The sequence below is a fragment of the Apium graveolens genome, chromosome 2, assembly GCF_009905375.1.
Source record: "Apium graveolens cultivar Ventura chromosome 2, ASM990537v1, whole genome shotgun sequence".
Taxonomy (NCBI): domain Eukaryota; kingdom Viridiplantae; phylum Streptophyta; class Magnoliopsida; order Apiales; family Apiaceae; genus Apium; species Apium graveolens.
The window spans coordinates 53,456,372-53,483,086 of NC_133648.1; the positions used below are offsets into that span (position 1 = coordinate 53,456,372).

The window sequence follows — 26,715 nt, forward strand, 5'->3', positions numbered from 1 at the left end:
CATACATAACTACCATGAAAAAGAATAACTCTTTTGAAGATTGAAAAATGAACTTGGACATCTACTAAAACGATCCCGTTTTCCAAAATGGCCTCAACAAGCATTAATCAAATCAACATCTCTACAGAAATGACAAAAACAGTGGATAATAAACCAAAAATCTAAAGCACTTCAAAACTTATTCTATAGGTTTCCGTAAATGAAAGTAAAGAAAACCTTTTATGATAATTTTTCTAAGATTGGTATGCTTGTAAAATACGTGGTAACCACCAGGAAGAAGACCAGCGAAATTGGTATTATACCATTAATATTTGACTATGATTCAGTTTTTGGCCATGGGTAAATATACAGGAGATAACAATTGACAGTTTTGAAAAAGTATGAGATGAACAGGACGATTACCGATGGTAGGAAGAAGATAACCCGCTACTGGGATCGGGTTCTTACTGTATATCCATATTTAGTACCCATTCTCTTCAAATAAACATCGCCTCTCCGCAATCTACTAACGTTGAGAAGACAAAATCCACCAAATCATATTAATCTTCGACATGATTATGCACTTTCTTACCGGGATCAAGCGCCTTCTGTTGCAAGTAATGAGAAGCAGTTCCAAAAATCAAAACCAACTTTAACCAAAGTAACATTATGTGTTAGAGAAGAAAACCGATGAAAAGAAATTTTTATCTATCTTATTCCTAAAAACTTCCTTGTTTTCGTCCGACCATCACCACCCCTGTTTCTTCTTCCACGATAAAAACCGCTCACTCCATCTTCTCACGCAGGCTACCATTTTTATCGCCCTAATTTTTTTCTCCTCAATAAATTTATAAATTATTAAATTATAGAGAGTCTTTTTTTAAATAATTTATAGAGAGTTTATAATATTAAATAAAATTAGATTTAATTGTATAAATAAAAATGGAATAAACTATCCTAATTTATGTATTGTATTTAATTTCGTGAATATTACCTAGAAATTTAATGTAAATCAAAAAATATTTAATTTAAATGTGTTAATTTGATTCCTAAGAACAATATTAAGAAGATATTAAATAAGATACAACATCTTATACGTAAAAAGCGAATAAAAATACTCAATATCTTTATAACTTGTGTGAAAGACAATGCTTAATTTTTGAATTGATATAAGAGTTTAATATTAATTGTAAAATATATTTAAGTTTTAAACAAAAAAAAATAAAAAAATAATAATAATATTTAACATTGTAATAATAAATATATTTTCATAATTATCACAAATTATTAATTTATAATATTATTTTTTTGTCAAATCTATAATATTATTAGATTTATACTTGTATATAAGAATTTTTACAAAATATATTATCTTATTATTTTCTGTGAAATGGCCACCGGCGAAAAAATGACAAAAATAACCGATTTTTAAAAAAAATTAACAAAAATAGCCATTCTGAAAAAAATGACCAATTTTGGACGATTGAATACTCCACTGTCAGTTGGGTATCCCAATTTGTATAAAATACTCCACTGGTAGTTGGGTATTTCATATATGGGATACTCCACTGCCAGTTGGGTATCTTATATAAAGTGGATACTCCACTGACAGTTGGGTATCCCATCGGCCAAAGTTGGCCAACTTTTCAGAAATTGGTTATTTTTGTCAATTTTGTGTAAAAATAGGCTAAATTTGTCCTTCACCCCCACCCGCCTCGAAATCAAGCTAGAAAAAATATTAGTGTAAAGAGGTTATATTATAAGGATTAATAGCGTAACAACTAACAACACGAGGAAAATATAGCTTTCGATTACTAATTACAGAACTCCCGCGACTCGTACTCTCGGTTGTCGCCACGGGGTACGTTGAAGCTTTGATTATCGCTAAGGTGCGTAATGTTACTTTCAGTTTGATATACGCCCCATTTCGTATCAATTGTTCTATTTTGTTTTCATAATTCACACTTTTCTCTTGTGTCAAACAACTTTGGTTTGTCAGTTTTATAGATAGAACATCTTACTCTTTAGATTTTATATGTATGTGTGTATTACTGGTGATGGCTCTAAACCCTCGAGATTTAATCTTCTTTTTTTTAATGTTTTATATTACTTTCGTTCCAATTTGGGGCTCAATTTGTTTCATTTAGTATAGTTTAGGCGTCTTGGCGTTTGGGTTTTGTGTATCTATTAAAATTTTTAACAATGGCTCTGGACATTTTGTGTTTTGAATTTGTCTAATTGACAGGCCTAGAAAAAATGAGTGGCATTAAGGAAGAATCTTCGGTTGCTGTCGCCCCTCGGAAGAAATTATCGTGCACCTCCTACTTTGATGCTCTCATGTTTTGCTATTGTATGTCATTTTTATTCTCCTTGCTGTCGATGCTACTCACACACATGATTTACACATGTAACTATAATCTGCATCAGCTTGAAAAGTTTTAATGCTAGAGTCCTTGTGAAAGCAAATTTTCAATGGGAATTTTCAATTTTTATATAGTAACCATAAAGATATACGAAGAATTTTGAAGGTGAATTTTCAAGCCTTATACATTTGCAATTGCAGCAGAAATTTTCATTGCTAGTCTTAAACCTATGTGTCTTCTGAGTTATGATATAGATCCCTTAGTATTAGTACTATAGGTTCAAGTTTCACAACTTGATGGTGATGTGGAGTACGAATCAAGAATCTAGTTAGTTGTTTTGTGCGTATTAATAAAGACAACTAGTTATAGATCATCTTAGTAACGGATTGAATTAGCTGTTTTGACTAGCGGCAAATTGAGTAAACTGTTTTGACCATCCAATTGAATTTAGAATTTAGATGTTTTGAATGAAATTGTTCGGTGAATAACTGTTTGAACTACATGTTTGTATTTTAATTAGACACATGTCAGCCCTCTAATTGAAAAAACTGCTCCAAGTAACTTATTCAAAATTAGCGGATTAGGTCCAAAACGCTGTTTCAATCCACTAACTACCAAACATTAATTTTAGAGGATTCAGTTTGGTCAAACCTCTAATTTGATTCAATTAGCTAATTTCAAGAAGAATCAGCAAGAACCATAACAATTCCGCAAAATTATTATAAAAGCATTCATCAATAAAAATATTTCATTCTAAATAATGATGATGATTAGAATTGAATATAGACTTCCTAATACTTGGAAAACTTTACAAGTGAGATCCAAAATAATACGGAACTTGTGGTATTTGATAGCCGGTGCTTAATAACTAGTACAAACTACTTTATCTAATACTAATTAAATTAATTATGATTTGTATATTCGATAATGTAACTGTTAAGACAAATGAGACAGTCTCTTATGTAAATGAGACAAACCCTTTCACGAATCGGACAGACTATGAGATAGTCTCAATTAGTTCTGCAGAAAATAAATTAATGAAATGCAAAGCAGTAATAAACATAAATAAAAGTAATGCTGAACACCAAGAGTTTTCACTTGGTTGGGCCCCTACTCCTTGTCTATGGCCTACATCCAAGTCCCTATGCCAACTAATCTAAATAATGTATTATATCAACTTCAATAAAAAAACTTACAATCTTTTCTATGATTACAAACGGATAGCCACGAAATCACTCTTTCCCTTAGCACACTTGCTACCTAGCACTACTGCTATCACCTAGCCCACTGGCAACTTTGTATAATCTTTTGAAATGAAAACATTGCCACAACCCAGCACAAGTTGATATGAATACACGTACAACAAATGAATATGAAGTTATGTCAGGATTAGAGCTAAGGAAGCTATAGTGTTAACAGTTAGAGTAGTACTATAATGCTAGAGACTCAATAATTCAATTACAATTTCTTATAAAAATACGAAAATGACTCAAATAAGAAAGGATATGACTCTATGCAATAAGAGTTCTTGCTAATTATTACACAGAGCCTAGCCACATTCGAGAGGTGGATCTCTCCTGATCTCAATTACACAACACAATATTTCAGAATGGCTACTCTGCTCCCTTTCTTTCCTTTAAGTATATCCCTGAGTGTAATTACTTATCTGCCCTTTGGATCTCCATGTTTAGACCGTTGTGCCCTTTCTTTCTTTTCCTTGCACATGTCAAGACTGTTGACGTGTCTCTATGTGGGGTCATAGCAATCAGGGACAAAACTGGAAATTGAAAATGGGGTGGGCTTGACAAGTTACTAGCCGGGCTTAGCATATAATTAGGCAAAAATAATTCAAAATATGTATAGCTAATAGTATATTTTTTCCAAATCCTCCTGGGGCTAGGGAAGCCCCTCTGTACTTCCGTCCCTGATAGCAATATCGGGGCCCCAGCCACCTCGTCCTCAAGGTGAAAACTTGGAAATCGTAAGTTAGTGCCTACAAAATCTTCCCAGGTTGCCTCCCAAATTGGTAAATCCTGCCACTTGAGCAACACTTCCATACCTGAATTTCCCTGCTGGTCCCTGTAACGAACATCCAACACCCTTTCTGGTCTTGCCTCCATAACCATATCCGCAGAGATCTGAGGTGGAATCGAGGTTGGTTCCTTAGCTGCTCCTACTGCCTTTTTGAGCTAGGAAACATGGAATACGTTGTGTATTTTTGCTGACTCCGGTAGCTGCAACTTATAAGCCACCTTACCGACACGACCAAGCACAAGGAATGGGCATAAAATCGGGGTGCTAACTTGTCATTTGGTCTTCTGGCCAGGGAAGTTTTCCGATAAGGCTGCAGTTTCACATACACAAGATCACCTATTTCAAAATCGAGTTCTCTTCTCTGCCTATCAGCATAAGTCCGCATCCGCTGTTGGGTTTGTGTGAGGTTTGCCTTCAGTTCATCTAAAATTGCATCCCTGTCCAACAATTGCTCTTCTAGAGATGCCACAACTGTATTGTTTTCAGTAAAACGGATCACCATTGGAGGAGTTCTCTCATAGACGATTTCAAATGGAGAGTATTTAGTCGATGCGTGCGAGCTTGTATTATACCAAAACTCTGCCCATGGCAGCCACTTAGCCCAGCTTCGTGGTTTACCTTGGATGAAACACCTCAGATAACTTTCCAAGGTCTTATTGACTACCTCGGTTTGGCCATCCGTTTGAGGAGTTTGAGGATGGTATGCCGTGCTGCGTAACAGAGCTGTTCCCTGTGCCCTGAACAGTTAACTCCAAAACAAACTCATAAAAACACGGTCTCGGTCCGATACGATGGTGGAGGGGTACCCATGAAGACGTACTATCTCTCGTATGAATGCAGTGGCTACACTTGGTGCTGTAAAAGGGTGAGAGAGCCCAATGAAGTGAGCATACTTCGATAAGCGATCCACTACAACTAATATTGTGTCAAAGCCTTGTGATTTCGGTAAACCTTCAACAAAATCTAGGGAGATATCCTCCCAAATTCGAGACGGAATCGGCAGAGGTTGCAAAAATCCAGCTGGTTTTAAAGTAGATTGTTTTTGCTGCTGACACACACTGCATTTATGAACATATTCTCCTATCGCCTTACGCATACCAGGCCAAAACCATTCCGGTGCCAACCTTTTATATGTCTTCAGCTCTCTAGAATGTCCCCCAATTGGTGAGTCGTGGTATTCCCGAAGTAATTTACTAACCAATTCAGATTTTGGAGAGATGACTACTCGTCCCTTGTATCTAACAATTCCTTGAACCAACTTATAACCCTTCGTCTGGTTCTTATTATTTTCCAAGTCAGACTTCAATTTCTGCACGAATTCATCGTTACTAATAGATTGTTGTACCTCTTGCCATGGTACGCCCCTAATTGAAATCATGCCGCACAATTCTAATGCTTCTAAACAAACTCGAGAAAGAGCATCAGCAGCCTTGTTAGTGTTCCCCGACTTGTAAATTATCGTGAATTGATAACCCAATAATTTGCTAACCCAGCGTTGGTATTCTGCACCCACTTCGCGTTGTTCAAGTAGAAATTTCAGACCTTGCTGATCAGTTCTAATAACGAAAGGGTGCCCTAAAAGATAGTGTCTCCATTTTTGAACCGCCAACACAATAGCCATCAATTCTTTTTCGTAAATTGATTTTAGCCTTGCCCGTTGCCCTAAGACCTTACTGAAATACGCAATGGGATGCTCTCTTTGCAACATAATTGCTCCCAAACCGTAGCCTGATGCGTCTGTTTCAATAGCAAAAGGTAGGGTAAAATCAGGTAGCCCGAGAACAGGGGCAATCACTAGAGCTTGCTTAAGAGCAGAGAAGGCTTGAGTTGTCTCAGATGTCCACCCAAAAGAATCCCGTTTCAACTGGTCAGTGAGGGGTCCAACAATATGGGCATAGTTTCTAATAAATTTTCGATAATAGCCCGATAACCCCAGAAAACCTCGCAGGCTTTTTAGATTTTGTGGAATCGGCCAGTCCAACATTGATTGGACCTTGTTAGGATCTACTGCTACTCCCTTACCCGATATTAAATGGCCTAAATACGCCACCTCCTGTTTACAAAAGTCACATTTCTTAAAATTGGCGTACAACTGCTGTTGTTGTAGCATACCCAGGATTGTTTCTACATGCTTCACATGCTCTTCAATATTAGGGCTATAGATGAGTATGTCGTCAAAGAAAACAAGTACATATTTTCGTAGATAAGGTCGGAAAACCTCATTCATGTTGGCTTGAAAAGTAGCGGGTGCATTTGTTAAACCGAACGACATCACTAAAAATTCGTAGTGACCCTCATGTGCACGGAATGCCGTCTTGGGGATGTCTTCCTTTCTCACCCGAACTTGATGATATCCGGATTTAAGGTCTAGTTTGGTAAAAATGGCTGCCCCGTTGAGCACTTGAGCTCATCTAGAAGCTCGTCAATGACAGGAATGGGAAATTTATTCGGAACTGTGGCTTTGTTTAAGGCCCGATAATCCACGCAAAACCTCCATGAGTCGTCCTTTTTCTTCACCAATAACACTGGACTTGAGAATGGGCTGTCCGAGAGTTATATTATCCCCGCGACAAGCATGTCGTGTATAAGTCTCTTAATCTCATCCTTTTGTGTTTGTGGATATCGATATGGCCTGACATTTATCGGGTTCGTCCCCTCCTTCAACATTATGTTATGATCAAGCCTTCTCTCGGGAGGCAGCCCTTGAGGTAGATGAAAAACCTCTCGATATTTACTGACCAGGGATGCTAAAAATTCAGGCACCATCCCCCGGACTTGTTCCTCGCCCCTTTCCCCATTACTTCCCCCCCAATAGTTGAACTCCACCAAGACCCTGTTACCATCCTTTCGAAGCGTTTTCATCATAGCCTTTAGAGTAATTCCTGACCTACCAAGGGAGGCATCTCCCGTTAACACAACAGTCTCGCCGCCCATTTTGAATGAAATTTTATGCGATCTCCAATTTGCTGTCATGGTGCCCAGCTTCTCTAACCACTGCAGCCCTAATATGAGATCAGAATTGCCTAGAGCAATTGGCAAGAAATTCTCAACCACGGTTAGCCCCTGCATTTGTAAAACCACTGACTTACATTCACCATTGCTTTGAACTAACTCCCCTGTGCCCAGTGAAACACCAAATGCCTTAGTTGGGCTACACTCAATTCCTAACTTCTCAACATCGTGTAAAGCTATGAAGTTGTGTGTTGCTCCTGGATCAATCATAATGATCACCTCACCCCCCTTTACCTTACCCCGAATTTATAAGGTTTTTGGATCGGTGAATCCAACCACCGAGTTTAATGAATCTCGGGGTGGTTCTCTTCTTCCATACCCTTGTCCCCCTCTCCTCCAAACTCTGTTTTATCAGAATCATCCTCTACCGAACTTTCTTCTTGTGTAAGGAGGACCATTGTTATCACGAAGACGACTAGTCGACGACTAGTCAGCGACTAGTCGACACGAAGGTACTCAGGCGTCAAGAGTCTTCAAGCCCGACTTGTCGTCGACTAGTTGACGTGAAGGTCACCCAAGAGTCTCGTAGCCCGACTTGGGGGCTTCATAACCATAATTGTGATGTACCATGCTTATTTTGAACTAATTATTCTATTACTTTTGATCTAAATTATAAAATTAACGTGTTCAAATATATTATATATTAAATCTAGTAATTATACGTATAATGAACACTTTGTCGACTTTTTACGACTAGTCGGACGACTTGTCGACTAGTCTTCACGAAGGTACTCAGGCTTCGAGGGTCGACTTGGCGCCGTGATAACCTTGAGGAGGACGCTCAACTCCTTATGTTGACATTTATGACCAATACTCCATTTGCCATCGCATCGAAAGCATAATCCCTTGGCCCTTTTTTCCTGCAATTCCTTTTCATTCAACCTTCTAACCTCCGAATTTGGTTTTGGGCTACTTCCAGTTGAGACGCCTGATGGTGTATAACTCGCGTACGAATTTGAACCAAAAGATTTTGGGCTAAAAGATTTTGGGCTGGACATATAACTACCATGGGTCGAACTTGGAGATAGATTTCCCGGGGTTCCCCTAAAAGCAAGGTTTACTCAGTAGGCTAAACCCTGTTTTGTATTCCCCTCTATGTTTATTCAATTTCAATTTATCCTCTACCATGTGAGCTAGCTCCATAGCATGGTCCACTGTTAACGGGCTTAAAAGCCTTACCTCTGCCTTAATTTCCTCCTGCAACCCATTAAGAATTGGCCCAATGACAATTCCTCAGACACATTATCTAACGGAGCAAGTAATTCAATGAATTTAAGGCGGTAATCAGAAACAATACCTAATTGACGATGGGCTAACCATTGTTCTTGCAAGGTCCCTGTCGATTGTGAACGAAATTGCCGTTGTAGTAAGGCTATCATCTGCTCCCACTGTTCAATTGGTCTTCGCCTATGTTCCCACTGGAACCACAATAAGGCTTGTCCTTCCATTGCCACAACTGTAGCCTCCACTTTTTCATCCTCATTCAGCCCATAAAAATTAAAGAGCCTCTCCGCTCGTAAAATCCATCCATCCGGATTCGTCCCATCAAATAAGGGCATATCCAGCTTCTTATGTCACCATGAGGTTCGATTATATCCATTATTACCACCGTTATTTTCCACCAATCCGGGTCCGTATCCGCCATCTAGACCCGACCCATATCTGCCACCTACACCCGACCCGTTTCCACCTCCCGGACCTCCACCCGATCCAGACCCGTTTCCTCCATATCCGGCCCCTGTTTTTCCAATACCACTGCTACTTCCTTCTCCAAACCCTAACCCGACGTCATCGATGTTGTGTCCCCCTCCTTGTACCTTAGTTTGTCCCGATGGAAGGTTTGATAACGTAGATCTAACATCGGATTTAAATTTGAGTTGTTCATCACGCATCGTCGAGATGAGGCTTTCTTGGGTGTCTCGAGATCTGGTGATTCGACCTTCCAGGCGAGATATGGCAGCAGCTAGCTTGTCATCCTGTTGTTTAGAGATTTCATCGAATGTGGCCGTGAAACTATTCACTAAGGTTTGTTGCATAGCGGCCACGACACCTTTGATGGCGGCGCCTACCTCAACGACAATCGTCTCCCTCATTTCCTGGTGAATGGTCTCTAGCCGGTCTTCAATTTTGCTCAAACGATCTGCTTCGGGTTTAGTGGGTGCCATGGTGCCATGGATCGAGAAGGGGGCTCTGATACCAAGTTTGCTAGAGACTCAATAATTCAATTGTAATTTCTTATAAAAATAGGAAAATGACTTAAATAAGAAAGGATATGACTATGCAATAAGAGTTCTTGCTAATTAGTATATAGAGCCTAGCCACATTCGAGAGGTGGATCTCTCCTGATCTCAATTACACAACACAATATTTCAGAATGCTTACTCTGCTGCCTTTCTTTCCTTATCCCTCAGTGTAATTACCCATCTTCCCTTTGGATCTCCATGTTCTGACCGTTGTGCCCTTTCTTTCTTTTCCTTGCATATGTCAAGACTGTTAGACGTGTCTCTATGTGAGGTAATAGCATATAAGTCAGGGGCATATTAGTACTTTACTTGTTCAAGTTAGTTGTATTAGTAGTCCTATTATATAAACTCAGTGGTATGATGTAATTCAGATGTATGCATATTATGAAAAGGAAAGCTATTTCCCCCAACTCTCTCCCTCCTAGGAAGTAATCTCAGCTGCAAGTTCAGAAATTTCTCAGAAAGTGATCAGGTGTTATGTTTCTAGCTTATCTCTTTAGATTTGTTGAAGTTTTGTTGTTACTAGCTAGAACTGAAGATGTTTAAGATGGTTCAACTCGTTTTCATTCTAGTAGTTGTTATTAGCTGTTGTTATTGAAGAAAATCACAAAAATAGTAGGATTAGTGCAGTGAAGTGAGGTGTGATTGTCTGCCACCTTTTACTTGCTGTTTTGTGAGTGATCTGTGACTAGAGTTGTGAATTTTGGTTGATTACTGGAGTTTGTAATTGTTGTTAGTTGGAGATAAGATCTGTGTTGTGAAGTGAAGTAGTGATTACAGTCCTGTGAAATTTTGTGACAACTGCTTGTTAAGTGTTTGAGTAATTGCCTAACAGAATGAATTATTTGAAGAGTGAGGAGTATGCTGAATCATCTCCGCAAGGAGCCTTCAGGATTATGCAACAGGATCTTCAAGGCCATATGCTAAGTGCTGAAGATAAAATTGACAGGTTGCAGAGGCAAATTGAGCTGTTAGTAGTTGGAATGAATAAGAATAACAGTAAGAAGGTTGATGTGGACAATGAGTATGTGGAGGAAGATGACTATAAGGAGAATGTACTTCCCGGCTCTAATAGTAAAGGAATGTACAGAGATCATTTACGTGGTGCTGTAGAAAGACAGAAGTTATGGCAGAAGCAAAATAAGGTGGATGATTTAAGGATTTTTGGAGGATACAAAGAGAAAGAAGGACCGAAAGACACTCAGAGTCTAAGACACCTTAAGTTGATTTTTCCGGTATACAAGGAGGGAACTGATGCATTGGAGTGGTTAAGAGATTGTGAGGAATATTTCTCTATCAATGAGGTGAATGATGGAAAAAGAGCAGCCATTGCAGCCATGCACCTGACTGGAGTACCAAGATCCAGGTACAAATCCCTCATGATGGGACAGGAAGGAGCTATTTGGCAACAATTTGTAGATGCTTTTACAGCTAGATTTGGAGAAATTGACACAGAACTAGTATCTGACAAGTTCAAGAGACTGCAACAAAGCAGTTTAGTGGAAGAGTATTTTGATGAATTTGAGAAAATTAAGGGACGAGTTCTTTAGAAAATACCTGGATTAACTGTAGAATACTTTTTGGAGAACTTTGTTGGGGTCTTAATAATGAAATTAAAGGAATGATCTTGTTATTAGAACCTACTACCTTAGAGCAGGCTCTATGATTGACAAGGTATTATGAAAGCACTTTAAGAAACCTACCTAAGAAGGGCAGTTACACTGGAAATTATCAGAAGTCAAGTTATATTGTCTCCCAAGCTAGTAAAGGTCCCAATACTGGTGCTGGAAGTGTGACTATTAGCAAAGCACCTTTGCTAATACCTAATAAGCATGCAGAAACTCTGAATGCAAATCCTAGACCACTCACTTATTCACAAAGAGAAGAGAGGAGGCAAAAGGCCTATGTTACTACTGTGATGATAAGTTTGTGAAAGGACACGAATGCGAGAAACATCAAAGTTTTATGATGATAAGTGAAGAAAATACTGAAGAATATGAAGGAGCTCCAAAGTTTGATAAAGATCCTGATGATACAGGGGAGACTGGAGAAATGAGGAGATATTATTGTCAGCTTTGGGATTAAAAGATATGAATTGTAAACAGCCTATGAGGTTTCAAGGATTATGTAACCAGAAGGCAGTTAAAATTCTATGGGATGGAGGTAGTACACCTAACTTGGTAGATAAGCAAGTTTGTGAGGAGTTACACTTGCAGACTAAAGTGGTGGAACCAATTTCCATTAGCTTGGCCAATGGTGAAATCATAAATTCAGATAGGAAGTGCGCATAATTTTATTGGGAAGTGGATTCTCAGAAATTTCAAGCTGAAGTTTGGGTTGTGGAATTACAAGAATGGGATGTGATACTGGGAGTGCAGTGGCTAGCTCGGTTAGGAGAGGTACATTGTAATTATGAAACTCAGACTATCAGATTTGAGTGGCAAGGAAGAGTTGTGGAGCTGAATTTAAGAACCAGATGGAAATTACTAGGAAGCTGTTTTCATATTAGTGCTGTTGTTCCTGCTTGGATGTAACAGATCATTACTAGCTATGAAGGAGATGCTGAGGTGCAGGGAATTATAGCTGAAGTTGTTGTAGACAGATCTGGTCCACAATAATACTATCTGGTGCAAGGGTTGTTACGGTACCAAGGAAGGTGGGTTATTGGGAGTTCAGGAGACTTGAGGAAGCAGATTTTTACTGAGTTGCATAACAATGGCATTGAGGGGCATTCAGGTAATAGGGCCCCTTTCAAGAGAATATATGAATATTTTTATTGGACTACAATAAGGCAGGATGTGGGAAGATGGGTAAGAGAATGTGAGATTTGTCAAGAAGTTAAAGGAGAACATGTCAGAAAACCAGAAATGCTTCAACCTTTTCAAGTACCTGTAGATACTTGGACTGACATAGCTATGGACTTCATTACAAGGTTACCATAGTCCCTTGGGTATGAAGTAATTTGGGTAGTTGTTGACATATTTAGTAGATATGCCCATTTTGCAGCATCCAATATCAGCTAAAAGCCTGGCTTTATCTTTCTTTGATCACATTTATAAGCTACATGGCTTACCTAATTACATTGTGAGTGATAGAGACAGCCTGTTCTTAAGTGAGTTTTGCAGACACTGTTTAAAATTGCTGGGACCAGGTTATGCATGAGTACAACTTATCATACACAATCAGATGGTTGTACTGGAAGGGTAAATCAGTGCTTGGAACAATATTTGAGAAGCATGCCCAGTCAAGTGCCAAGGAAATGGGCTTCATGGTTAACTGCTGCAGAATGGTGGTACAATACCACATTCCACATTGCTCTCAATTCAACACCTTATCAGGTTGTATATGGTTCTAAACCTAGGCATTTACCTTGGCAAACTAGAATTCATACCAATCTCTCTTCATTGGAGGCAATGCTGGTTGAGAGACAACAACAATGGTCTATCTTAAGAGAAGTGTTGGAGGTTGCTCAAGGAAGGATGAAAAGCTATGCTGATAGCAAGAGATCTGAAGGAGAGTTTGCCACAGCAGATTGGGTATATACCTAAAATTGCAGCCCTACAGGCAGGTAACAGTGGCCATTAGGAAGAATCTGAAACTTTCTGCTAAATTCTTTGGTCCTTATCAGATTCTGGACAGGATTGGTAAAGTTGCTTACAAACTGGATTTGCCTGCAACTTCAAGGGTACACCCTGTGTTCTATATGTCTCAGTTAAAGAAGGCTATTGGGCAAGCTAAAGTTCAGAGGAAGCTACCTCAAGTGACAAAGCAGGGGATATTTGACTTAAGTCCACTCAGGCAACTTGATAGCAGAAGTATTGTCAAGGATCACAAGGATCACAAGGTAGTTCATCAGGTGCTAATACAGTGGAAAGGATGTAGCATTGATGAAGCAACCTGGGAAGATGAAGATTTACTGAAGATCAACTTTCCTGAGTTTTCCTTATCTCCATGAGGACATGGTGATACTTGCAGGAGGGAAGGATGTCAGGATTAGTGCTAAGGAAGCTATCGTATTAACAGTATTAGAGTAGTACTATACGTCAGGGGCATATTAGTACTTGTTCAAGTAAGTTGTATTAGTGGTACTACTATATAAACTCAGTGGTATGATGTAACTCAGATTTATGCATATTATGAAAAGGAAAGCTATTTCCACCACACTCTCTCTCTCTAACTGAATTCTTACTTCTTCTATAAGATATGCATCACTCTATCATTTCTGTGTTTCTTCTTCATCTGATCTGTTGATTCTCTCTTGTTACTAGCTTAATTCTATCTTAATTCTATAAGATATGAATTCTTAAGATTTATGCATGGTGATACTTGCAGGAGGGAAGGATTTCAGGATTAGTGCTAAGGAAGCTATAGTATTAACAGTATTAGAGTAGTACTATAAGTCAGGGGCATATTAGTACTTGTTCAAGTAAGTTGTATTAGTGGTACTACTATATAAACTCAGTGGTATGATGTAACTCAGATTTATGCATATTATGAAAAGTAAAGCTATTTCCACCACACTCTCTCTCTCTAACTGAATTCTTACTTCTTCTATAAGATATGCATCACTCTATCATTTCTGTGTTTCTTCTTCATCTGATCTGTTGATTCTCTCTTGTTACTAGCTTAATTCTACGTTCTCCTTGTTATTTCCTGTTCTATAAACTCAGAAAATACAAAAAACACTCAACTCACAAAAACACAAAGTTAGAATCCTTAGTTCCTGACAAGTTACAACTCAAACTAGCTTCTTGTTTGACTGGATATACAAGATATAAAACAAGAATGATTTTCAGAGTATAAAAATTGAATGGGTAAGCATTAGTCTAAAATCTGAAACCTGGAGTTGTATATATATCAGATCTGGAACTAACAGTTTGGATTTTCAAACTCGGGATAAGATAGATTTGTTAAAATAAATGTTTAAAAATTGTTTAAATAATTCTTTGAAAATAATCCGTTAGTTTGTTGTAGGTAGATAAACCTTAATAAGGATAAGAAGATTAGTTCAAAATAAGTTTATCTAGAAAGAGTTTGTTTGAGATAAAATAGGAAGACGATACCCTCTCAAACTAGAATTACAACAAACCCTATCAAGACAAACAATTCTATGCTACCAGAATGTGTGCATTATCTCGAACAAGTTTGCTGCTAGAAATCCAAATCATCATAAATCTGTGTTCCAAGACTTCTTAGCTGAGATAGGTGTTTTTAAACCCTTTCACGGACTTGTACCTGGGTGTTAAGAGCATTGGTCTCTTAATCAATTCCATAATTATTGGAAAATATAGGTTCTACATGTTTTAATAGGGCATTGTTCATAGTCACTGTTCATTGGACATGGTTCACTGTCATTGTTAATTGGTATTGTTCATTAGGGCACTGTTGGGAAACAAACCTCCATAGTCAAAATGGAAGAGATTCTTGATGATCGTAAATGTAAAAGTCTCTAGCATTTGTGATGTGGAACAAGGAATTCTTAAATTAATTTGTATTTATTTTATCTTACTAATTAGATTTAAAAGTAATTATAATTGATTGGGTAGTTTAGTTATAATTAAAATATATTTATTAGGAAGATTCTAGATTATATTGTAGGATTTGTTTCCTTTAATTAGTAGATATTTACAAGGATTTGGTTTTAGAAAATTACTTGCCTCCCAAGTACTCAATTATCTAAAGAAACTTTGTATCTCATATTGGAATAGAGTTGAATATTATGAATTAAGTCTGCGGATTTGTGTGTTTTTGCTGATTTGCTGCGGAGATAGCCCTGTATTCCCCTGTTTACCCCTTTCCCTACTCATTGTCCTACATCAAGTGGTATTAGAAGCCGTCGTTCCTGTACCTAAACCTTTTATCAAACACCTTTCTTAAAAAAAACTCCCAACAGCCAACAAACAGCCGCCTTCAGCCACCACCAGCCGCCAGCAACCACTATAGTCTCTGTCTAGAAGTGTAAGGGATTCCAAAACCCTTTAATTATTCAAAACAGCCTTGCACTTTAGTATCTTGGACAAAAATGTCATATCAAATGACACCGGATCGAGAATGTCAGGTTATATTAGATATGCTATCATTCTCTCTTTCATAGTCCCGATTACTTTAAATGTTATGAAGAATGTCAATGGTGATGATTGTAAAATTGAATGTCGAATATGAAAGAGTAGTACTACTTGACATTGCTCGTGGACTAGAAAGAATGGAACACACTCATAGTCCCGATTACTTTAAATATCATGAAGAATGTCAATGTTACATTGGTACGTTGAGATGATTGTAAAATTGAATGTTGAATATGAAAGAGTAGTACTACTTGACATTGTTGATGGACTAGAAAGAATGAAACATACTATGCAAGATTTGATTGTTCCAAAAGAGAAAAAGTCAACTTAAATGATAACGAGTTCTTGCAAAAGATCGAGATAATGGAGACAACAAGTTTGTTCTTGCAAAAGATCGAGATGTCTTTATTGCAAATGAGGAAATCAAACTTTAGATGATTCCATACATGTTGAAGAAGAAAATAGGCCTGAATATAAAAATAACAGTAACACCGATGTGGTAGTTGTGGAAATTCTGGAAAATTAATTTTGTTTTTAAACTCTCGAAATTAAGGTGCATGATTATGATTTCATTATTCCAGATTGGTTTTACTAAGTCAAAGTTGTCAATAATGTATCTCAATTGCTTCCAAAAGTTCATGCGCAACGCTAGACCTGACAATGTTCCATGTTGTGTACAAACTTTCGTGTACTTTCGTGTTTTCGTGTACCTAACCTTAAATCCGAACTCGGCCCAGATTTGCATTTGTGTACCAATTTGGTGACACTAACCCGAAACTAATATATTCGTGTTCACCCGCTTTAGTACACTAAAGTACACGGATTATATACGAAAAAATTAATTCTTAAAATATGCAATACATAATTAAATGGTGAAGTGCTCACTCACGTAGTCAAGGATCAATAAAATATATTTTAGTATATATAATTATTATGTTATTTAAAATAGGTAAAATTAATATTTGGTATTTAGTATATATATGTGTATTATATATTTTATAATATTTAATTGATTATTTATTTTGTGTACTTTCGTTCCATATCGTGTACCTATACTCAAACCTGACACTAATTATATTCGTGTTTTTCCGTGTTCGTGTACCAAATTTTCGAACCCAAACACTAATTATTCGTGTCATTTCGTACCGTGTCCACGTGTCGTATACCAGTATTGCCAGGTCCCCTCAACGCATATAAACTATAAAACTCGTGATCGAGTTTTTTTTAAAGGAAAGGAGAATGATGTGGAACAAGTAATTAGTATATTGATTTTTATATATTTTATATTACTACTTAGATTTTAAAGTAACTATAATTGGTTGGTAGTTTAGTTATATTAAAATATATACATTAGGAAGATTCTAGATTATGGCCATAGGATTTGTTTCCTTATTAGTAGATATTTACAAGAATTTGGTTTTAGGAAAATACTTGCCTCCCAAATAATCAATTATCTATATAAACTTTGTAATGTCATATTGGAAAAAAGTTTAATTATGAATTAAATCTGCGGATTTGTGTGTTTCTTGCTGATTCTTTGCGGAGATAGGACTTTATACCTGCTTTAACCCTCCCTTTAACCCTCCCTTTAACCCTCCCTTTAACCCTCCATTTACCCTTTCCTACATCAATTAGTGGCAATATAGAGTATATTGTTATGATTGATGATTTATTGGTAAGATGGGGTGAAATACAAAAAGAAGGAAAATGATAAATGTTAATGGATTAACTAGATGAACCCAGAAGCACAAGTCCTTAGTTGATCCAACGGCCGAAGTACCCCTAGGATTTCTTAACAACAAAAGAGACGAAATTGCATGGATCGCAACCCTCAACAAAGAGAAACAAATCTCAGTTTCAATTATCAAAGTCTTTCAATACATCTCCTTATATTGTTGTAACTCTTAAAAATTCAATTAGTTAAAAATTAAAATTAAAATAATTTAGAAGGAGTTTGTTTTGTTCTTGCTTTTCGGTATCAATTTATATTAACACTATTATGATTTATTTTATTAATTTTTAGTTTTTTGCTGGTTAAAGTTATTTAATTCTTTGAATTGTGGTTTTAATATAAAGTTGAGAGGATAAAGATTGATCTCATTAAGGTATTAAAGACCAATTGAAAATAGGCATGATTTAGATAAAGTTGCATGTAAATTCTGTTTTACACATCCATACTTAATCAATGTCTTGAGTATATTTATATGGTGATCATCTTTGGTGTCATATTTATATATGAGATGAACTAGATTGATTAAGGGAGATGTTTCCAAAGAATGAACAATTTTGTGCTCCCCTGAGGTTATTAAATTTAATTGTTGTTTGGAATAATTTGCGGTAAAGTTGGAGACCGTTAGATTATTTTTTTGATAATCACAATAGATGGGCTAACAAATTAAATGCTATTATATTTAATGTTAATTCTATATGTAGGCTAATGAAGTGGTCTAAAATAAAGGATCCGTGAGCATCTTATCTGGTACAGATTATGTAATGCGTGATACCCAAGAATAAGTGTTATTAAGGTAATGGGGTCTAAATGGGCTATTTTATAAAAAAATATAATAGGGTTTTGGTCTCCAATACTGTTCACAACATCTACTTCTCTATTCCCATCAGTTCGAGTAATGTACGACTAGAGGCGAGTCAATTCTTTGGAAGATCAAGTCTCGAAATTTGTATTCATAATTAACTTCATGGAATCAGGTATGTTTTGCACTGCAGTTTTATCATATAACTTTGATTATATCGCATAAGATGATCCGTGGTTATTTAATCAAGATTTAACATCAGAACTTGTATAATAATGATTCCCATTTCAAAGCACCAATGAATTAATTTCATTTTTTATATGGATATTGGGAAGATAGATTAATGTATGTGTTAAAGTAGAAATTGTGTAGGTAGTTTGTGTAATACCTAATAGTAACCTTTTAAAGTTAATGGAGGTCTAATCGGGATACTATATAAAGTACCTAATAGGGTTTTGGTCCCAAGAGTGTTCGCAACTTTTACTCCTTATCATATATATGACAATCCGTTACTAGCCCAACATATACGACTAAAATATAAAATAATATATTTATCTACGTTATACACTTATAACATATATATATATAGGAATAGATTCAATGGGTAACCTTTTTTGTTGGGTAACTAAGTAACACTTAACGTCGTTAAATATAAAACCATTACACACATCTGTTTCACTTAACTGCCCATTAGTATTCCCTTGTTGTTTTCCTATTTTTATGTATTTGTATACTGCCTTTTTATATATCTATTTTTTTATCTTGTACTCTAGAATTATATTTAAATTTTTATCTTTTGTACTCTCACCTGTTCCAAGTGTTCTCTATTATTTATTTATGTTCTCTAATCTTTTCGGGTTCATAGTTATTTTATGTTCTTTATTTTTTGTTATTTAGTGTATATATAGTTGTGTTCTGTATTTCTATTAATGTTTCATGTGTTCTATAATTATTTTTATGTTCTTTATTTCTTTTTGTGTTCTTTAATTCTTGTTGTAGCTGTTCTGTAATCATTTTACAGAACACAAAATGAACATTAAATGTTTTATCATTGTTGTGTATTTTAATATTCAGTAATATAATATAGTGTTTTGTAATGATTTAAATGACTTCTTTAATTTTTTTTATAATGTATAATTCTTATTAGTGTTTTGTAAATTTTGAATTATGTTCACTAACTTTTATCTATTTTAATGATAATTTTATGTTCTTTGTTTTTTTTTTTATTTTCTAGTGTTCAGTATTTTTAATTGATATTCCATATGTTCTCTAATTACTTTTATGTAACACACAATGAGCATTAAAATTTTTGTCAGTGTTATGTATATAAATGTTGTATAAAGAAATTATTAAATATTTAATTATTATTTTGTATAAAAATATTTTGTAAGAAAGTATTCTGTACTTATTTTAATGAGTTCTTTAATTTTTAATAATGTGTAATTCTTATTAGTAAATTCTGAATTATGTTCACTGATTTTTATCTAATAACAATATTTTTTTGTTGTTTATAAAATAAAAAGTTTGATGTAGTTTTAGAAAGATCATTTCAGAATTTAATAAGATATATCATGTTTAGTAAAGTTAAACTTGTAGTTAAAGATCATATATCTGGCTTTAAATAAAAACAACACGTGCCACTTAGTTAGGTTGGTGTACGATGTCATGTCAGTTTCTTTTTAATGTCTTGGATTAACGTCGTTTAACATACTTGTTAAAAATGATCTGCACCCTTGATATACTATCAATCCAATGGCTACAGGTGAGTTACGTAGTCACCCACACAAAAAGTTACCATTTGATCCCCCTCTCTCTCTCTATATATATTCTCTTCACTTTCGTTTTCAAGATCTCAAATAAAAGTAAAATACTTCTAATTCATGGCCAATATGACGCAGGACCGATTTAGGAAGATGTGAATATAAAAAACGATTATACATGATTATGGATAATCCATCCAAATTCATATATTATCGTTCTCTTTATCATATATTCATTTTTTCTAAAATTTGGCCTAAATTAAATGACAACAAATTCGAGGTTTCGAATTTCACTAGTTCATGTTCATCCTAGAAAAAAAGAAGCAAAAGAAAGGAACTCACTAACAATAGTTTTTCCATCACCCTCTGGTTATGAGGTCACGACTTTCTTAACTCTAATACGTGTGTGTGTGTATCGTATTATATAATATCCGCCTTTACATATACATTCGACCATGTCATATAACTCGGTCCACCTCTATTTGTAGATGTAAATCAGCCTTTAATATTTGAGAAAATACAAATCAGCCCCTGAATATCTAGAATTTTTCAAAAGTACCCCTCTTGAATCTTTCATTGTATCTATGTTTTGAGACCTAAAATTCGAAATTCAGAGGGTAAGATATGACATTTGTTGTCTTGAGGATGATTGTAATCACTTTAGCTATAAAGTTTATGTAATCGTAGGAATAACTTATATGGATATGATATGAACATGAGCTTACATTGCATGAATCTAAAGCATGTTATGAACTTGAAACTTGAGACATAATTACAAAGTTGAAATGTGAAAGCAAGAAACGGACAAACATGAAAAGGAGAGACAATAGATTCCTGGGTGGGAATGATGAATCACATTTGGATGTGGAACGAGAGTGGAAAGTGTATATATGTGTTATTTATAAGTGTATATATATTTACTATAGAGAATTGTAATTATTTATGTATATATTCTATATTTGGGGTTGGTAGTTCACAAAATATAGGTTATTATTAATAAATTGTTTATGCCAGTTTATTTTATTTATGAGTGTATATATATTTGGTGAAATATAATAAATTTATGTATTTCTTTCTTATATTTGGGGCTGGTGGTTCAAATTATGGGAGAAAGGTATTTCCGTCAATTCACTGAAGGAGGGAAATAGATTTCAATTTTTGAACAGCTGTCAAAATGAACAGAGCGGGGGGAGATTCTGTTTTGCTTATTTCTTGCTACATTACTATTTGTATAAATACAGAATTGTGGTGAAACCTAGCAATTAAGAAATGAAATGAATTGTTCTTAGTTCTCATCTATCCCCCCCCCTCTCCCCCCCCCCCTCTCCCCCCCCTCTCCCCCCCCTCTCTCTCTCCTCGCTCTCTCTCTCTCTCTCTCTCTCTCTCTCTCTCTCTCTCTCGCTCGCTCTCCCTCTCTCTCTCTCTCTCTGATCTCTCAAATCTGTTAATCTCTCTTGATAAATCTCTCTCGATCTATCTGAATTGTATTCATTAGTTAGTAAAGGTCGTTTAACCTTTATCATTCACAAAAGATATGTTATTTTTAATAAATTGTTTATGGCCAGTCCATTACTATTAGGATAGATTATTACAGTTTTCAATTCCTATATAAGTAATGTAATTCCCACAATTTATAAGACTTGATTAACATAATATTGTCGAATATTAGATTGGGTCTTGTATATGGGTTGCGATCCATAGATTTTCTCCCTTCAGCGGATGGGAAACCTTGGTGTAGTGGGTGTTCTGCGGTTTTACCACCCAAGCTTATTCTGTTTATGTTTTGATATTATATATCATCGTTTCTAGAAGTTGTTCTCCATCAAATGGTATTAGAGCTTAAGGTTTCTTCACTGTTTTCTTAAATGTTAATAGATCTTGATTTTTTTTAAATGAAAACTGTTCATCGAATTACTATTCACTGCTAGAAACATTGTTCACAGCCAGTTACAGTTCATACCTGCTATTCACTTGTATTGCTCATTGAAACGAAAGAAAAAGAGTGATTGAAGGTCTTGGGTAGGAAGAACAAGAGAATGGAGATAAGAGCAAAGACTTTGTTGCTAGTTTTCTCTATTGGTGGCTACTGCGCTAGAAAGATAGTATAGGGAACCCAGAATTTTTTCAGAAAAATTATAATAAAGTACCTCAGTTTACTTGGCTTTCAAGAAACTTTAATTAAGTCCCTCGGGTTTCTATATTTTAGACCCCAGTCCCTTAAGTTTCTAAGAAATACAAAACAGTCCCCGGAATTTGCATGTTTTCAGATAAGTCCCTGAACGTCATAATTTTGTCAATTTAACTCCTGAAGCTTCTGATTTTTGACATCTCAGCTCCTGCAACTTCTATTATTTATTGACAATTTTACCTCTAATGTGCATTCAAACATGTCTAAATGCATGAAATCTAAAATTGGGAGAGTAAATTATACTATTTGTTGTCTTGAAAATGAATGTGATTTTTTATATAATGAAACCTGTGTTTGTCATTGTGGATGTAAGTTAATTGAATATTACCTCACAATGAAGGAATTCGATAATCAATATATCGAATTTATAATGTTGGGAAAAAAGGTATACATGTGCAAATGAGGATCAAGAGAGGACTCTTGAGACTCTTACATCTCAACTCAACATCTTACACATTTGGAGCATGCGATAATAGTCAAAGAGGATGATCAGGCAAGGAAAATCCAATTGAGGATGTTAAACGAGTAGAGGTTGTTAGTAATGATCAGGTTTAAATAGAAACCAAGCCAGAATCTTATTGCTTTCGAATTGTTGGGGAATGTAAAGTGGTTGATGATGTTGTGGAGGTTGAACATACTGAGTTTGTAATTGCAGTATACTCGGTTACACCTCCTTCGCTTGCTAGTCAATTTTCAGAGTTCTTTGCACCTCAACAGTTCTTCAAGAACAAAAACTTCTTCATTCTAGTTATGTCTTGAATGGTTCTTTCCTTCTACAAAAACTATTAAGGAGAGATTAATGGCAATTAAAGTAAAGTGTGTGTGTATATGCTATTTATAAGTGTTTATATATTTAGTGTAGAGAAATATAATATTTTGATCTATTTGTTTTATATGTGGGGCTAGTAGTTTATAAAATATAGGTAATATATAATAAGACCAGTTGATTATAAGCTCGAGTCCATGAGGTATTATTAGTTGGTTTTCGGGTTGGTGGGTGTTTTGATGTACATCCGCCCAAGGTTATTTTGTTCTTGTTTTTATATCACATATCATCGTTTCTACAAGTTGTCTTGCATCAATTAGAGTATTTATGTATACTAGCGTACATCCCATGCGATGCACGGGTTTCCATTAATATTTTAAATTTTTATTTATCAAGTTATATTATATTTTTAAAATATTTATATAAATATATAATGATTATAAATTTATAATAAAAACAATAGAATAACATGTGGTCCTAATTTAGTAGAATAAATAGACTATTTCTAGTAGTTTAACAATTTAGTAGTTTAGCAGATATGTAACACTATTATTTATATCTTTTAATAATAGGATAAGTTGTATTCGTAGTTTAGTAGAATAAGTATACTATATTTAGTAGTAGTTTAATAATTTAGTAGTTTATTAGATATATAACACTATTTATCTATTTTTGTAATAATCAAAATTATGGAATTATCGTTGAACCAAATCGTTGAACCAAATTATCTCTATTCCGACTATTATAATATAGTATAAATTATTGTACTCATCACTAATAATTAGATTTGAATTATATATTGAAGAATTCTTGGACATAAATACGCTGATTTATTGTGTATTAGTTGATTCTATGCGGAGATAGGCCATCACCCCCTGTTAAAACCCCTTCCCAACCCATGTTTTACATTAACGAGTGTCATGACGTGCGTCATGGTGGCAGCTGTAACAATATAGTTGGAGTAACACCTGAGGATGTATAACTAGTCTGATTTACACTAGATGGAGGAAATGCTAATTCTGCCATCTCGCTCCAGACAATAAATCTTACTGTCCTGTAAATGCCCAGAAATAGATAGCAACCTATTTATAGACGAATATGTGACACAATTTAAAATTAAAGTAGTCTACAGTGTTCAACATATCTTATATCTTGTTAACTCATTCATGGAATTCTGACCAGTAGACAGGAATGGCTTGAGAGGGAGCTATATGGTGCTTATTACTGTAGCACTTTCAAATTACAGTTATTTTTTAAACTTTACGAGAACCTTAAGTTACATACTAGTGATATTCTTAAACTCAACTAATTAATTATTCTATCAATGGTATTAGTTATCTCAAAATGGGACCTTTAGTTTAGCAACACTAAAAAAAAAGTGAGGACTTTCTAAAACAAAAATATTTTACATTTATAATTAGTTATTATAGGTGTTTTATGTAGACTGCTAATGTGATTCATAATCAATTTCTTGTTAGGATTCTTTTTTAAATAACAAAATAACTTGTTGATTTGATTTTGGTGATAATATCAAAGTTACAAAAAAATTGGGGGCCTAAGGTAGTTGCCTCTATAAGGCCTATACAAAGGACCGGCCCCAAATGATGCATGTATGCATTTATTTTAACATATCGAGGATTTGGTTGACTTAAAAATTCTGCTAAATACTGGAATATCGTCTTTTGACAAACCTAACCATTTCAGCACCTTTCTTGCACTGAAGATTTTTAGCTAATGGGTTTTAATAATCTTGCAGCTCCGGTTCATCAGCTGCAGCAGTACTATCGAGCTGGGCAGCTTGATAACTGTTCTGGGAAGTGGAGTGGGCTTGTCGATTGTTTAACTCTGAAAACAAAGAGATCTTCTGAAGTGGAGGTGATTTATACACTGTAAATTTTATACTATATATATATATATTTAACACAAGATTTAAAAGGAATCACTGCGTCTGAGAACCATCATTCTGAACTGTCTCACTGAGTTTGTACTCTAGTGGAAAAAATATTTTTAAAACTTAGCAAAAAAAAAGGAAAAATATTATTATTAATTGTAAGGGTCGTCATGTGGGTGCTAATCATATTGCAGTGAGTATGGTTGTTCTATATAGTTCTTTGGATGTAGAAACACTCTTGTTTCCTCTTTGGTGCTAATATCTGCTTAACATCGAAAATTCTAATTATATGGCTGCAGGAAATCTTAGAAGCCCGTGAAAAGGAAAAGTTCCATATTTGGTCTTTTCGAACACCAGAGGAAGCAGCATCTAACTGGGAAGAACTGTTTGGACACTTAGATGAAGTAGAATAAATTGTATCCTGCTATATTCTTTTTAAAACATTGATGTAGCATCTCTTTGATAATTATTAATGTTGAAGTCGTGGATCAACAATCCAGCAGAAGAGCATACGCCTTAGCTATTTGACGATTGTCTCAGTTTACTGGAAAAAATTCTTGAAAACTCTTCATTACATATTTGAAATAATATGATGAGCAAACCCTTATATTCCCTTGTGATTCAGTCCAGAAAATTGGTCCCGGTAACCTGTGATCCCAACACCATCACTTATTTTCACGAACTTGTACTAAATCCTTTGTCCTAAAAGTTCAGCTTTGTGACCGAAAAGAAAGATGAATCATCAAATCTATCCTTATTTTTGGAGAATCTTGTTAGCGAGGAACTGGAGTTGCATATATGTACATATAGCTACACAGAGATTTAAAGGCAGGTATATTTTGTTGCGTTGTGACGAGATACTTAGGTATCTTACGTTTTTCCAGATCAAGATTCAGGCAGCAAGTTAAGTGGGGTGCAATTAGAGTGACATGAGGATTCCGCTCATTGTCAGATTCCTACCCTGCTATCTATTTCAGGTAAACTGAATTTAGTTAATTGTCATGTGAAACGCGAATATAAATGCTGCATATTAATTGAACTAATAGGGTAACTAAGCGTGTGCTACTTGTAATGTTATTATGTTTGACATTTCACATACATTTGGAACAAGGTACACTAATTTTATGTGTTGCTGTCATTCACTGAGATCTAGATGCAAGTATATTCTAAATAGGTTCTTAGCTCATGTGATTTATTCCTTTTAATAGCACTGCAGTTTATGTTTTAGACCTTTCTTTAGTTACTAACTAGTGTTCTACCACCAAGACCATGTTAAATTTACGTGTATATATACATTATATCATACATCAATTACTGTACCACCAATGCTATTATAAATATTCTGTATCAGATATTAATTTTTCTATATTCATGTGGTGTTTCCACCACAAGTTTGGTTCTTATTGGCAAAGATGGACAGCTTCTTCCTAGCTGTTTTCTGAATGATCATTAATTCTTGCACATGTAATATAGGAATATAAGAGCCCCCCCCCCCCCCCCCCCAACAAACACAAACACACACTTCTTATTCGATTCTGTAGCATATTATAGTGACGTGCTTTGCATCTGAGCCTGTAATCTATCTTTAACTACAACTGCATCACTTGGAACATTGACTAACAATTGATCCTTCTTCACAAAAAATTACCAATTTGTTGGTTGTAGACTTGGAACAGCTTTTTATGCATAAACAAATTAAATTTAGATGTCCGGGGCACAAGACTCTCATACTGTATTACCACCACGTAAATTTCCCGTAGAACATTATCGAGAAAGTCGAGATTTAATCTTATCTTTTTATATACATTATCATATGCATAGGTTAATTATACCTGCAATCATTAATTGTCATTTTAATGTTTCAGAATTGCAATTTAATGATT

General features: G+C 35.3%; 1 protein-coding gene across 1 annotated transcript; it reads left to right on the top strand.

Annotated features, from left to right (window-relative positions):
* The first annotated feature begins 1,719 nt into the window (after positions 1-1,719).
* On the top strand, positions 1,720-25,444 carry LOC141707426 (uncharacterized protein C227.17c-like). Its single transcript, XM_074510589.1, has 4 exons — positions 1,720-1,868; positions 2,225-2,329; positions 24,698-24,816; positions 25,132-25,444. Exons 2-4 carry the CDS (start codon positions 2,236-2,238, stop codon positions 25,243-25,245), a joined length of 327 nt encoding a protein of 108 aa, XP_074366690.1. The 5' UTR covers positions 1,720-1,868; positions 2,225-2,235; the 3' UTR covers positions 25,246-25,444.
* Positions 25,445-26,715: the final 1,271 nt, after the last annotated feature.

Bases quoted from the DNA above. Each gene is read 5' to 3' on its own strand.
- LOC141707426 (XM_074510589.1), top strand. From the start codon at position 2,236: ATGAGTGGCATTAAGGAAGAATCTTCGGTTGCTGTCGCCCCTCGGAAG. The intron at 2,330-24,697 runs GTATGTCATTTT...ATAATCTTGCAG, and splicing joins TGCTCTCATGTTTTGCTATT to CTCCGGTTCATCAGCTGCAG. The intron at 24,817-25,131 runs GTGATTTATACA...ATATGGCTGCAG, and splicing joins AGAGATCTTCTGAAGTGGAG to GAAATCTTAGAAGCCCGTGA.